Below are 14,692 nucleotides of genomic sequence, written 5' to 3'. Positions count from 1 at the left end.
GGAAAGGGGCACTGTGTTTTCTTCTGGTCACATTTACTTCCTGAGTTCTGATGCCAGGACCTGTGATTGGGTGAAGTGTAAGGCAGAGAGAATACAGCTTGAATCGTATGCTGTTCCGAATTGAGTTGTCTCCAGCAGCTGAAGGAAGAGTGCCTGGATCTGCAAAGCTTGTAAGAAAGTCATTGCAGACTTTCCAATAGATACTGAAATGTAATTTCTGTAGTGTAAATTTTTGGGCCATAATTCCACTTTAATTTGCTGTCTGTCCCATATGAGTTTCAGGCTTTGAGGGATGCCTCTATTCAGTTCTAAACTGAAAGATTTCACACATCTGCTTTAGGTTCCTCTTTAATCAGTTCACCTGTTTCTGCTTAAAGGAGCACATCTGTTTCACATTACTGCTGGCCATCTTTAAGATCTACTGCATGGCTGGGTATCAGTTTTGAAAATACAAGAAGAATCACTTGATTAACAATTCTTTGGCCAGTTATTCAGCTGGTTTTTAAAGCGGGAAAGATCCCTGTTTTGTGCTGTTGATGCTTACAGCTCTTGAAATAGGTCCTGCCCCAGGAGAGGAACAAGCCCACTTTGGAAGAGTAAGATTGTTTTGCTGTAAATCCTTCTGTACTTGTAATTGGATTGGTAATAAACTAGGATGCACACCTGCAGGCACTGTGACCGCGTTACAGGCCTGTAAGTGATGAAGTTAAACTGCTTCTTGGCAGGGGGCTGGCAAGCTTTCTGCTTCTCTCTAGTGTGGCCTAAACCATTCAAGCCAGATGTTTCCCTGCTGATGGCAGGGCACAGAATCATCCAAGAAATCAAAGTGTTTGTATAACTGTCTGTCCTTGGGGCTCTCAACTATTTTTGAACAGAAGATGTTTTCAAGTGTATTTAGTGCTAATGAATGGGAGCAAACGGAGGACCTTGGAGTCTGAAGTCCTTGGGCTCCTGGGCAGAAGAAGATCAGCAATAATATGCACTACAGCTTCTGTTGAGTTGACATCCCTCAAACCTGTATATTTGGTGCTGTTTACTGCATCCCCAAACACACACAGAGGTACTTGCGCTGTCTAATGGGGTGGTCAGTGTAGCAATTGCTCGAGTTATTTGCGTGGAAAAAACATGAAACTTGCCCTCATTCTTTTTATCCTCAGTGAAAGTAGCAACACACACACACACCCCCACCCTGGTGTTTCATGGGTTGGTGTATTGCATGCCCTCTGACAGGCTGTGTGCCTGTGTTACAAGACAGAGCTAATCTGTGGACTCCGGATCCTGGAAAATCTAAAGGTGCTCCCTAAAGGAAAAATAACCAACAAAATGTAGCACTTGAAAATCTGCAGGCACCAAATTGTCTGGGCATGTGTATATGTGTCTGCTAGGGACGAGGCCCACACCCACCAATATGCTTCTCAGCCCTCATGCGATCACAGGGTTTCATCAGTTCAGGGTCACACAGCCATGGACTTTACAATTCATGATTATTAAAGCCAAAAGAAACTCTTCAGTTTTCTGATTGAGACTGTAGAGCTTTATGCAGAACCCCATGTACTGAGGCTTGTTGTTTTGATCCGGAGTCAAACTGATGACCTAAAGTAAAAAGTTTCCAGCCTTTTCATTGTAAAACAACTTCTATCTCATCCAAGCGTGGCCGATTATGTAGCTTTTCTGGAAATTCAGTAGCTTTCTCTTACTTAGCTGGTGTCATTTGCCCTCTTTGTCAGAAGCAGACAGGATGACCAGCTAGGAACAGAGTGAGAGCAATTAGTTCAGAGGTGTAATGCTTAAAAGCTTTCGAATGTCTGCTAATTCATATTTTAGTTTCCAGCTGTTGGTTATATTGGGTAACATTAAAATGCTTTAAGTTTCTCAGATTTAGTAATATTTCTGCCTGTAAAAAATAAAGCTTGCTCTTTTGCTTTTACCTAGTTCCAAAAATATGATTCTATCCAAATGGCAATAGCAATGTGAAATTTAAACATGGAATTTCTTAGCACTGAAGACAAAAACGTTCTGCCTCGTGCATCAGCCTGTCTCTCATTTATATTTGCATTTTCTCTTTCTGCTGTTAATTAATTATATTGATTGTAGAACGTCCATGGAGACTGCAAACTTCACTCCTCAAATACTTCTTTTCACACTTTCCTGTTTCAGTCACAAAATTGAGATTTTCTTGTGCATAGCCTTTCCTTTATGGTTCATTTGGTCCTCCCCTATTCTCCTGAAATGACTGATGAGGGTGTCATGGGTTGGGGGTGGTGGGATAGAATTTGTCACTTGTGCATTTCTTCATTGACATCTACATGAGAACCACCAAGTTCATTTCATGTAATCTATCAAGCAACCTCTCAATAATCATGAATTCTGACTCTTCCTGCTCTGCCCTGGATTTCAAGTGGAGACCCTCAGAGGTTTTTTTGTTGATTCTGTGTTTTGTTGTAACTGATGGCCCTTACTCATTCCACACAGATGAACAGGAGTAGGTGGGAAGGGGAGTGTAATTTTAATACCTCAGATAATATTTATAAGTTCTTGTTTTCAGAGCTTGTTTCATACTGGATATGAAACATGGATATGTAGATGCTGTCAATTCTTTCTTCCGCTGTGATTGCTGACAGAGTGAACTTACCTAGCACAACCAGTCTTCTTACAAGAAACCCTGTTCCTAGATCTAGAAGGGAAAGATATGTCCCATTATTTGTTACTCTGGGAGACGCTTTAATATTCACAAGCCAGGCTGTTACATGGGCTCACAGTCAGTTACAGGTCACATGGATTTAAGGGGTTTTACTATAGCAAAAGAACTTGATGAGGGAGGTATCTGATATGGGGGAAGTTGGAATCACTTTTGATCTATGAGGACCTGATTGTTCTTAATCACCATGTAATTTCTGATGTGTATTTGATTAGCTGAAGAGCATAAAGATATATGATCTATAAAATCTCTGCCTTTGGAACTGATTTGTTCATCTTACTGAATACTCTAGAAGAGCAGCTTCATAGTAGAGCTTCCTATGGTTCTTTTGTGCCTTTTTAGTGCAGCTTTTCAGGCTTCCTACTTTCTGAACTGTGAGTCACTTAAGCTTTGCACTAATGGTACAATGTTGATACTGTTGAAAGGCTGAAGCTGTCTAATGAAGAAATCAGACAAGCAATCTTGAAGATGGATGAACAAGAAGACTTAGCAAAAGATATGCTTGAGCAGGTGAGAAAGATTACAATCAGATATATCTTACTCTTAAGTCCTTCACTGCCTTTTTTCACCTAAAGTAAGTGGATATATGTACTGGCTCTGCTGGTATGTCTGCAGATCTGAACTTGGCCCTATCATGTCAGTGGAGCTGGACACAGGAGCATGACAAAAGTATTTTTCCCAGTGTTGTCAGATATACCTCCCTCGTGTAACTCTATTTGTATCAGGTTGATTTCATAACAGTTTTCTCTTCTTGATGCAAAATATGCATGATTAGAGTTGGTATGAGGTTTCCTTTCACATCTTCTCTTGTAACCTGTGACTTTCCTATAATTTTTCCCATCTCTTCTTTGTACTGCTGATTATTTTTTTGTTGTTTTTCTAGTTTTCATTTTTCTTTTCTTTTTCTTAATCTCCCTTCTCTGCCTGCAGCTTTTCTATTGGGAAATGCCATGAACCAGACCATGTAGGTCAATGGTGAGAGCTGGGACTAGAAAGGATCTCACATTCTAACTAGAATAGTTAGAAAGGGAATCAGTGCCTTCTGTCCCCTGCAGTTGGTTCACTGCGTAGCATGTGAGGGGGAAAAAATCAATTAAACTGCCACTGCCTGATTTCCCCAATTTATAGAGGGTGAAAGATGATGCTTTGACCAAAGATGTATATAATAAAGTTCCTTAGGAGTGCGCAAAATGTTGTAATTCTGAACTGCCTGACAAATGTGATTCCTTCTTTGTATGCAGTCACAGTATTTAATCGTGTACAAAAAGCTTTTCCATTTTGGAAATTTATAGCCTACTTGTCACGTTATCTGAATGCTCACAGCTGCTCTAGAAGTCACTGCAAACTTCTGATGCTCCACACCTTTGAATATCACATTTTGGGGGAGTGGGATAAAATATTGAGAAGTGGTAAAAAGCAAAGTGCTTGATATGCCTTGTGAGCAGTTTTTGTGGGTGTGCGCTGAGGCTGTGTGCATGGCAATATTTATAACCATTCTAAAGCACAATTACCACCAGATATGTCAAAAATCTGTCAAAGTATGAGCTTTTAAGGTCAGCATATGAATAGCAGCCAGTGTCAGACACATATCCAGTCGCTTGGTAATTGTTTATTGTTCCAGCAGAATAGGGCAGATCCAAGAGAGAGATAGATGAGGCTTTGTGTGTACTCTAGGACAGGCATGATGGGTACTTCACACTGAGTGGGACACATCCTTCTCTTGTTTGCACCAATCTAAACTCCAAATAATGGTGTGGGAATCAAAGTTCTCTCTGTACTTCCCCTTGGGTAAGTTGCAGTAGCACTTGGCCTTTAGGATTTAGAAATGGGAAATTCCCCATAGAATTAAAAATTAATCTAATAGGGTCAGTGAGGGATAAAGACAGAACAGCAATCAAAGGTTTAAAAAAGGTCAGTTTTGTAGCCACAGCTGCACTTTTTTGAAGTTATGGTCACATGGCTGAGTCAACGTAATGCTTCCCCATGGTAGTAGAGAAATCGGAGGGCCCTGTCTCCATCAGGGTTTGTCTGTGCCTCTCTGTCCCTCTCTCCTTTTCCCTGGATCTCTCATCTCAGTGTTTGGTTTGTGTCTGTCACTCTAGCTGCTGAAGTTTGTTCCTGAAAAGAGCGATACCGACTTGTTGGAGGAGCATAAACATGAAATTGAGCGCATGGCCCGGGCGGATCGTTTCCTCTTTGAAATGAGCAGGTCTGTTTGATACATTATGGGAAAGTGCACTGAGGACTTCTTGGAAACAGCTATAATTGTTATTGAAAATGGATCATCTGGCACTGAGGGGGAATGTGCAAGAGATTGTGGGCCAGCATTATACCCTGCATTTGCCAGAAGCCCACAAATGTTACAAATGTTTCCATTTATTACACAAACTTTTTATTGACGATAAGCACTCTCCGTGCTGTCATTTAAGGACCAGTCCCCTGATGACAGACAGAAACCTGCCTCCTCTGCCTAAACTTATTCACACAAAAAGGAATTCAGATCCAACTATCAGATGTAGTGTAGCCAGGGATTAGGATTTCATATAGATCCCTTTTTCCTTTCAGCTATCCCATCTCTTCATCCTCTGACCTTCTTTCTTGTTCCAATTTTGCTACACCCCCAATCAGGATTAACATTTTGTTCTGCTAATTGAGATGCAGCTGGCATCTGCTGTGACTCTCATATTTTGAGAGTAATGGGAATTCTTCCAGCTCCTTTTCAGTTGTTATCAAAACGTGCCTTGAGGTCCTCCATTTTCATAACAAGGTTGATTATGTAGTGTTAGATGTTTGAACTATGTCCGTAGTTCCGTGCATAGGCCTTGTGGCACTCAACATCCAACCATTAGATTACATAGACAGCATACTGGCCCTGGGCTTCACAATACAGTTCTAGTTCAGTGTTGGCTTTCCTCTACCCTTCATGCAGGATTGACCACTATCAGCAACGGCTGCAAGCATTATTCTTTAAGAAGAAGTTTCCAGAAAGGCTGGCAGAAGCAAAACCAAAAGTGGAAGGTATGGCTAAAGCTTTTGCTCAGAGTTGGGTAGAGGGGCAGGGAAGGTCAAAAGAGGCTTGTCTTCAAAGGAGGTGCTATGGCTTAGAGCCAGTGAGTCCAAGGCATGTCATGTGCCAGGAAATGAATTGTCAGATGCTCTTCTTGTACCCATTGACTTAATAAAGTCAGTTTCATGATTGTTACACTGTAAATATGACTTGACAGATGTGACAGTGTGCTACCAGGCTGTGCTGAGCTGCCAAAAGCTTTCATGGCCTTTCTGTGCAGGTCAGCCTTCCCTTCTCGCCCTCAAATCCTTGCACCTTCCCTCTCCATGGGGCAGTTAGAATAGATGCCTCAGGACAGTGGTATTCTGAGAACGTGCAACTTACAAGGGGGGGGGGGAGTGTATGGCTTCTGTGCCACATCCCTGATTATTGCAGAGAAGAGGTGAGTGTATTCTACTCTGCATTTTCAGATGAGCTCAAGCCTTCCCCCTGTTCTCGCTGGCTATGTTTTTAGTTTGAGGTCCAGAACAGACTCGCTCCTAGGTTTAGAGGAGCATCCTACAGGCTATATGTAGTGCATCTTCCTTCCATTTGTCCTTGTTCTGGTCATATGAGGTACAGGAAGGACAGTACACACAGAGACTGTGTTGCAGCATTTGCCGAACAATAGTCAGATGGGCATTTTAGGGTACTTCAAATTACGGGCCCAGGCATGTTAAAAACAGCCACTGTGCAATAACCTGTTCATTTTTTTCTCTTTTCAAGCCATTCTTCTGGCATCTAAAGAACTAATCCGAAGCAAGCGTTTGAGGCAACTCCTGGAGGTAGTTCTGGCCTTTGGGAATTATATGAACAAGGGCCAAAGAGGAAGTGCTTACGGCTTCAAAGTCTCCAGCCTGAACAAAATTGCAGACACCAAATCCAGTATAGACAGGTAGGCTAGAAGGCCATAAATGAGTTAGCTACTGTGCTGCTGCATCTCTTATCATAGTAATGAAACTGGTTTTTGTTTGGTTTTAGGTCTGTAGACCATTTAAAATAATGTCTTATTTAGCATTTAAGTAGTGCTTTTCACTCTAAAAAATCCTGCAGCAATTAAGACCAGCTATTAACACAGCACTCAAATTCTGCTGTTTCTTTGGATAACGCACATCTGTTGTTGGATTGTATTTCTGCAGCACTATGCAAGGATGACAAAATGTAGTATTTCACAAATAACTGAAATACGTTTTGGGGAGAGGGGGATTTCTATGGAATTTGCCCTTTATACCAAAGTTTTATGACCATGGTTTTGCAAAAAGAAAACACAAAAAAACTCTGTCCACAGTTGTATGTCTCCTGTGAAACATGGCATATGTTTCTCATGCCGGACTAATATAAACTGGCTCTCTCTACCTACATCAGTAATGGAACCACAAGGTATAACTCAGAGAGACTGATCCGGGTTGTATCTAGAGCAGCTAAGGAAAATAGCTGGGTTTGGGAAGGTGGAACTTACTATTTATGGACATGGGCTGCAGGTCTTCGTAATTCTACCCCATGTTTTGCCCCATATCCCCATACTGGTTCTGGGAATTAATCCAGCTGTGACTGGGGAGAGAATACTACTTTTGGGCTCCAGCAACACTAAGTTTTTCCTTGGAGATCTCCTATACTGGTTCTTACTAACTCACACCTTCCTTGACTTGTGAGGCCTGCTGAGACCATAGTTGTGGTGAAATGACTTCAGGCTGTGACAGAATGAATAATGGCAGTAAGAAGCTATAGGAAATTCATCCCTACCTAATACAGTTTGAACTAACAGAGTTCTGTTTTGACTACCACCATGTCCTTTCTGTATTCCAAGGCTAACACTTGTGTAGCTAGCGTTGAACATTTTTTTGCCTTAATGTACCTTGGCTTGATTTTCCATATGTTAAATGTCCTGTGCAGATTCTGTTTTCTCACCGGTTCCCAGCTCCCAGGCTCTAGTCTGTGTGAAGCAGTGGCCATCTGCTGTCTTGCCTGTCAGTTAACCATGTAACACCCACCACAAGTAGCTGTTACAGCTGGCAGTTCTCTCTACATGCAAAATTCACTGATGCAAAATTCATCATTTACTTTACAAATTTTCTTAAACTTTCTCCTGCATCTCTCATACCTCTTATTTCTATCTACTCCTACCTGAGCTGCCATTGCTTTTGTAATAGTAAGCCTGACCACTATTCATAAGAATAGCAGTTTCATTAGTGTAGGAGATTTCTTTGCAACTTCCTCACTCTTCAAGAACCTTTTCCTCTTCTTCGTTAACTCTTAAGTTTTTTCCACATTGCCTCTGAGAACAATTTACTTCTCCCTTATGAGTTAATGTCATTTTAGTACTATTAGTTGCTTATTCTCTGAAGCATCTGGGGACAAATAGTATACAGTGTTACACAATTTTCTTTTCTGTTACACCATCTACACAGGTGGATGGAAGCATGCTGGTGCTTCCAGAATGAATCAAGGTACAATATATTGCTTGAGGTTTTAGGAAGGATGGTTCATAAAGGACTGATTCATTTCAGTCTGTGATAGTTTTCTTTCAATAACAGACCTGCTAACTGCTGATATATTGTTTGTTTTGTTCATGCAAGCACAATTGCTACCCAAGTATTTTTCACTGATTTGTCACAATCCTCCCACCATCCTTTTCCTTCTTATCACCATATTCCTTTTCATTTCTCCCTCCTTTTTTTCTTTTTTTTTTTTTTAGGAACATTACACTGTTGCACTACTTAATTATGATCTTTGAAAAGAATTATCCAGATATCCTAGATATTCAGTCTGAGTTGCAGCATCTTCCAGAAGCAGCAAAAGTCAAGTAAGTCCAGTGCTATTTGCTTGTTCCCAGAACTGGAGTTCCCAGTGATTTCTGTTAACTTAATAATCATCAGGTTTTTTATTGCTGTCTTCTAAACTCATGGCCAGCTTTACAGCTGAAATGCCTTTGCTCACATCCCTGATGGTATTCAGAGGTATATCAACAGAGAATTTTGGTCCAAAAACATTTGTAGGTAACCAAATTGACAGCTTTACTCAGATATACCTATATCTACTTTATTTTTGAATCAGACACTGTAACTAGACTGGTTGTTGTTTGTAATTCACTCACCATATTCTATGGTTGTTCATTTAAGTCACTTGCTATTTTTTCTGGATAATTGAAGGTTTGTTTCCAAGGCAGATTCAATTAGGCACAGAAGCTACAGTAAATCCTTTACAGGAAGATTGTTCAAACTTTTGCACAAATCAGTCTTGCACAGAAATGTGGAAAGCATCATACTTTCTGCACAGATTTCAATGATATTTTTTTCCATTTCTGTAGCTGTTTGTGGAAAATGAATACACAAGCCATCCCCCAACATACTAGCTTTTTTTTTTTTTCCAAAGCACTGCTCAAAAATACTTTTGCATACTATTTGCCTAGCCATGATTCTTTGTATAGGGAACTATTCTAGCTAATGAAAGACAAGTAAAAAATAAATGTAGGTTCACACTTAAAGGCACTTAATAAGGCTTTAGTGGTGGTTTGGAGATGTAAACTACTACTCATCAAATACTTGGAGATGCCTGCTGACTCACAAATAGGTACTAACTAGTTACCTGGAAATGAAAAGTCATTTTTTCATACAAGTCCTAGAAATAAAAACTCTTGTTTGTATATGTGAGCAGAAATTCAGTACAACACTTGTGTCTAGGGAAGCATGTATTAACATTAACAGTAGGGTTATACGCTCAGTTACAATGTAAGCTTGCAAGGACTACCATATGGTAGAAATGCAAATGGAGAAAACAATGTTTGGACTGTGAAGAAAACAAAAATCACATGTAAATGTACTGCTAATGGGATTTAGTAGTAAGTGGTTAAAGAATCATATGTAGAGATAATCTGAGACCCCAGTAATGTGTGTGCTAAAGCTGGGGTTCTTGCTTATGTGTCAGCTGATTACTGCAAGCTGGCCATGTGGCATATGCTCCTTGCTGGAGGGTCAGTCTCAGCTCACAGGGCAGATGTTCCGAGGGCAACCCCCCTCTTCTTCCCAGGAAAATCCCAATCTTCAATGTGACCATAGGAGAGCAGGGTCTGCCTCATCTTACATCTCATACAAAAAGCAGCACAGAGCATTAACAGACCCCCTTCCCCTCATTTCTAATCATCTGGCATGGCTGATGCCAGAGGCCAGATACCAGACTTGATGGGCCAATTGTATGCTCTGCTGCACAGTTCCTGTATTCCTGTGTAACACTGCTTTTTTTGTTTTATCTGCTCTGTGTCTGTCTCCTGTGCAGCCTGGTAGAGCTGGAGAAGGAAGTCAACAACATAAAGACCGGATTGAAAGCTGTTGAAGCTGTAAGTATCTGAAGGTTTCCACAGCGCCATACTTAAAATATCTCACTCAGAATCAGGGGCACTATATATTTTATGATAAGAGAAAGTGGGCTTTCTTCTTCCGTTTCTTTCCATTCCGTTCCAGAATGCATTAACCAAGAAAAAAACAAATAAAAGCTTTTCATGTGGGGCTCCTGCTGATGATCTTGGCAGACTTAAGCCTAATGAAGAGCTTGTTTGCTCTCAGCCTGGAAAGTAAAAGGACAGCTTGACAAATAGCATGGACTGAAAGAAGAAATAAAATGCTTGCTCTTTGTTACTGAGGGATGGCTGGCTGCTAAGCAAGTGTTCCACATGGCTCTTAGAGTAGTAATAAACAGGCAGTGCACTGTTATATGCAACCCTAACCTATCCTAACCACTCCTTGGAAAGGCAAAGGAAAGGATAGACTAGTTAAAGATGAGGGAGTTGAGCTGGCAAGCAAAGCAACAATGGCATTTTTTCCTGCTATTAATGAAAGCCTTTTAAGCTGGACTTAGGTTGCAGTGTTCAATTTGTACTTAGGTAGTGCAGAACCTTCCATTTCAACAGAGAACAGTACAAATGGTGCATTGATGCAGTTGTGTGTACTGAATTATAAGAGTTAAAGATGACGGATGGGCCTAAATGCTCCCGGGAGTCACAAGTTCATGTGTCAGCTGTGGTTCCCCTACCTGGAAGCCTCCTTTAGTTAACGTGTTGGGTTTGTTCCTGGGGAAAGACTCCAGCCTTCCTGAGGCAGGGGAGTACAGTGTTTGGTGGGACACTGTGTTTGGTGGCAGGAGGTAGGAAATCTCATATTTGCCTCTTGGTTATGCCATTGATGTATGTGTGTGGCTTTGAACAACTCCATGTGTTTGCCTCCTCACTGTGAAATGGCAGCTACAAATAGCTACCTCTCACAAGGGCTGATGTGAGGAATGGCAAGTTAGTGTTTGCACAGCAGTTGAAAAAGATTAAAGGCTAAAGTCACTCTGTTGTCTCTGTCCCTTAATGTCTCCCATCATTCTCACAGATAAACATATTTGGACCCTAAGAGCATAATTCTCTCTTTCTGCAAGTATAGGAACAAAATCCTATGTTCAGGTTGGTGCTGGCATCTCTTGCCTGTTGGATAAACTAAGGCAAGGGTAGTGCTGAGAGACAAGGCAGAGGTCTTTGGAACTCAGGAAGGTCCCTGCCATCTTTAGCTGTTCTTTGCCTTTTCAAACAGGGTTTTATTAGCTACAATTCTCAGTGTCCCTCTGTCTTCAGGATGTTTCATTTGTCTTTTTCAACTTATGCCAGTTTAATGCTAATGGAGCATTGCAGATGGGGAGCATTCTGCACTGGGATGGCTGGCAAAGGGACCACTTGTTGGGAATTGCATTGGGTGGTTTCTGTGCAAGGATTACCTATCTACAAGGAACTGACACAGGACTCTCCAGTCCTTCTCATCCACTATGAGACAGTGATGACTTCATTTTCCTTTAGTTTGGTTTGGTTCTGGGGTTAGAGGAAGGGATCTTTGTCCTGTCAGTGGTCCCCAGGCTGTCTGGCTGCCTCCAGCAGTTCATCATGTAATTGGCCAGTGATCCTCCTGTAAAAAAACAGACTTTCCAAACCTTATTTCTGGATTGTTTGGGTAAGGAAGAATGCAGCAATGAGAAGAGATACTGCTGCATACATGGAGTGCAGTGTTCTGGGAATTAAAAGCACCTGTAAAGGGAAGGCTAACAAGGAGTTCATGACATGAAGAGAGGCCCAGTTTTGGCTGGGACAGACAATTCCCCCCATTGAAATGTGAGTACCTACTTCTGTTTTGCTTTCTGTGATTGGGTTATTTGTCCTTTTGCCTTTACAGCCAATTTTTCTAGTCTTTCCCATACATGGGTTCCATGGGCAACCTATCCTTCCCATTCAATCACCATCTTCCCTCCTCAGTCTTCTCCCTGCCATGGTATTTTTCATCTGGGGCTGCCAGCACCTCCCAGTCTGCTTGCTCAATTTGTGGTTTTCTGGCGTGTAAAAAGCAGCATTATAGCAACAATAGAAGATCACTGTCAGGTTGAAGGGGGAGGAGGGGAAGGTGTGATTCTTGATTCCATTCCACTGTGTTCACACCACAGCCTTGGCTCCAGTGACTGAGAAGTTTCTTCAAGGCCCCTTAAGAATAGAAAGCTAAAAATAGTTTCACAGTCAGATGTTCTTAAAGGTACAACTAACCCTTTGCCGTCCTGGACTTGCAGCTTCTTTGTAAAAATAAGACACATTTGTTTTCAAGACATGCATGCAACTATTGCCTTTGTGTAGGATGCTCCCAGAAGGACAGCTAAGTAGTTCTTGGTCTTCTCCAAATCAGGAAGTGAATTCTGTCAGCAGAGTCCTTCTTTCACACAGCAAGGAGACCATAACCACTGCTTGAGAAACCACTGCCATGGCTGAATCATTTCACCTCTCTAGAGAACCAGCAGCCCAGCCCACCAGGTGCAGTGCTGGCTTCTGCTGTTGTGCTGTTATGACTAGTATGGACCATTTCTAGAAGATACAGAGGAGTTTCTTATTCTCTGGCATTGCTGTCAGGTTGACTACATAGTCATGCAGGGAAGGACTGAATTTAAAAATGAAAGGCAGAGCACCTAATCTTAATTTTGCTTTGAAAAACATTACTTTCTGGTAACAGCCCCAAGTGTCATAGCTTTCAACAGTGAGTAAGATGCAGAACTGTTATACTCACCTGCTTGGGAAGGTGGGGGAGGAGGGGATAGAACAACTTTCAGCTAAAATTAGCTTAAAAACTAGAATGGGAAAGAGTGGCTGAAAAAATGTGCGTAATTCTTAGAAGCATTTGACGTGACATTTCCTGTACTTGTAAGGTCCAATTCAGAGTGATTTTAACACAGAGACAATTCATTGCAAAGTGATGTAACTGAGTAGTGCTCCTGGGACTGTCTCTTGTGATGTATTAGGAAAACCGGTGGAGGAGAGGATGTAATATAAAGCAGGGGAAGTAGCACTTCTTTAATGTGGACTTTTCTCTGCTCATTGCTTTTCCTGCCTCTTTTCTGCCTTGTGGTCTTTCCTTGTAGTGGTTACATTATCTTTCCAACTCACATCAGATCAGAAGATATATCACATCTGATTTTAGATTGTTGATGTCCAAAGTCATTCTTTGCATTCAGCAGCAGCGTGGAACAAATCCCAAGGAGTTTCTCAGCATAGATGCTTATAAACCCACCCACTTGGCTCAGTGAACCAGTATTTTGATGACCAGTAACAGAGAGCACCAAACATGTGTGTAGCTGGAGTTGCAGCCAGCACAAAAATATTTTTTTCCAAAGGGAACAGATGGTCAGATTGTAACTTGACCTGTTTCATGCTGCTTTCCCTACAGAGAAAGTAAGGCTTTATCATTCCCACTGATTATTCAGCTGAGAATAAAGATGCGGCCCAGATTGCAATTTCATTGTCCCCATGAGACTGTCAACAGCACACAAGCCAAGCACAGGCATGTGAGACTGCCAGTCTTACTATAACTTAGTCATTTTGAGGAGCTCTGTATTTCTTTCCATGCCACAAGCATGGTGAATAGAGTAAGGGAAGAGATAGCATGGGTAATCTTGGCTTAAAACTAAAATACTTGAGCCAGAAAGAAAGAATCTTACAATTTTTTTTTTCTTTCTGTAGGTAGTGGACAAATAGAGCTCAGTTTCCTATGGTTTTATGTCTTCCCCCCCCCCCCCAATCTTCTTATTGCAATAGCCTCAATTTATACCTCTGTAACTTTTATGACATCCAAGCTAATGCTTATTGCTTAGCAGGGTGCTAGCAAATGTTACACTTGATGTCTGTCTGCTTGTTCTTCAGTGGGAGAATCAATTTTGATGTCTTTTTGCTGCCCACCTAGTGCTTTTCGAAGAACTAAAGGGGAGATCCAGAGCTAGGAACTATATATATTATTCACACATGTACAAATTTCCCTGAGTATACAGCCTTTCGAATCATCACGGGAAGAGAAGGTGGAGGGAAACTCACTATTAAAAATTCCAAGTTCACTTGCTACACAGAGTTCTCTATTATAATTTGTCACTTTGCATAGGAAAACAAAATGCAGCATTTCACGTACTTGATGCTTAAATTATAATGTTGCTTTAGAAATTCAACATGTTGATGGCTTTCTTGGGAGCAGTTGTTGTTCGAGGATAACAGGAACCGTAGCTAAGACCTTCCTTCATCCCACCTTAACCTGCTGTCTCATGCTGAAAAGGCAAAACCTTTGTCTTAGTGAGAAAGTGGTTTCTGAGTTACAGCTCTGGATGAATGTGTGTGGAGTGGGAGCAGAGCATGCTCTGCACTGAGTGAAATAGATGGGCTTCCCTGCTCCCTTCCTTGTCAGCGAGGAATCTTTGACACTTGCCTGTTTATATCTCTTACTTCTTCTCTTTCAGGAACTGGATTATCAGAAGAGACGCGTATGGGAATCAGGGGACAGGTTCGTTCCTGTCATGAGTGATTTCATCACTGTGGCCAGTTTCAGCTTCTCAGAGTTGGAAGACCTTCTCAATGAAGCTAGAGACAAGGTAAGAATACCTTTTGAAGTGTTTGGGGTTTCACTGGC

General features: G+C 41.5%; 1 protein-coding gene across 3 annotated transcripts in view; it reads left to right on the top strand.

Annotated features, from left to right (window-relative positions):
• Window positions 1-14,692, top strand: part of DAAM2 (dishevelled associated activator of morphogenesis 2) — a 191,857-nt gene that overhangs the window by 160,578 nt on the left and 16,587 nt on the right. For all 3 annotated transcript variants that reach the window (XM_030035269.2, XM_030035272.1, XM_030035268.1), the window contains 7 exons: window positions 3,124-3,208; window positions 4,801-4,907; window positions 5,628-5,716; window positions 6,471-6,639; window positions 8,440-8,547; window positions 10,017-10,077; window positions 14,523-14,654. In XM_030035269.2, the coding sequence (XP_029891129.1) occupies window positions 3,124-3,208; window positions 4,801-4,907; window positions 5,628-5,716; window positions 6,471-6,639; window positions 8,440-8,547; window positions 10,017-10,077; window positions 14,523-14,654 (751 nt within the window). The remainder of the gene's footprint in view (window positions 1-3,123; window positions 3,209-4,800; window positions 4,908-5,627; window positions 5,717-6,470; window positions 6,640-8,439; window positions 8,548-10,016; window positions 10,078-14,522; window positions 14,655-14,692) is intronic.

The sequence above is a fragment of the Aquila chrysaetos genome, chromosome 13 (genome assembly GCF_900496995.4).
Source record: "Aquila chrysaetos chrysaetos chromosome 13, bAquChr1.4, whole genome shotgun sequence".
Classification (NCBI taxonomy): domain Eukaryota; kingdom Metazoa; phylum Chordata; class Aves; order Accipitriformes; family Accipitridae; genus Aquila; species Aquila chrysaetos.
Note: the sequence above shows the minus strand (reverse complement) of the source record. Positions and strands in the feature narration are given on the sequence as shown.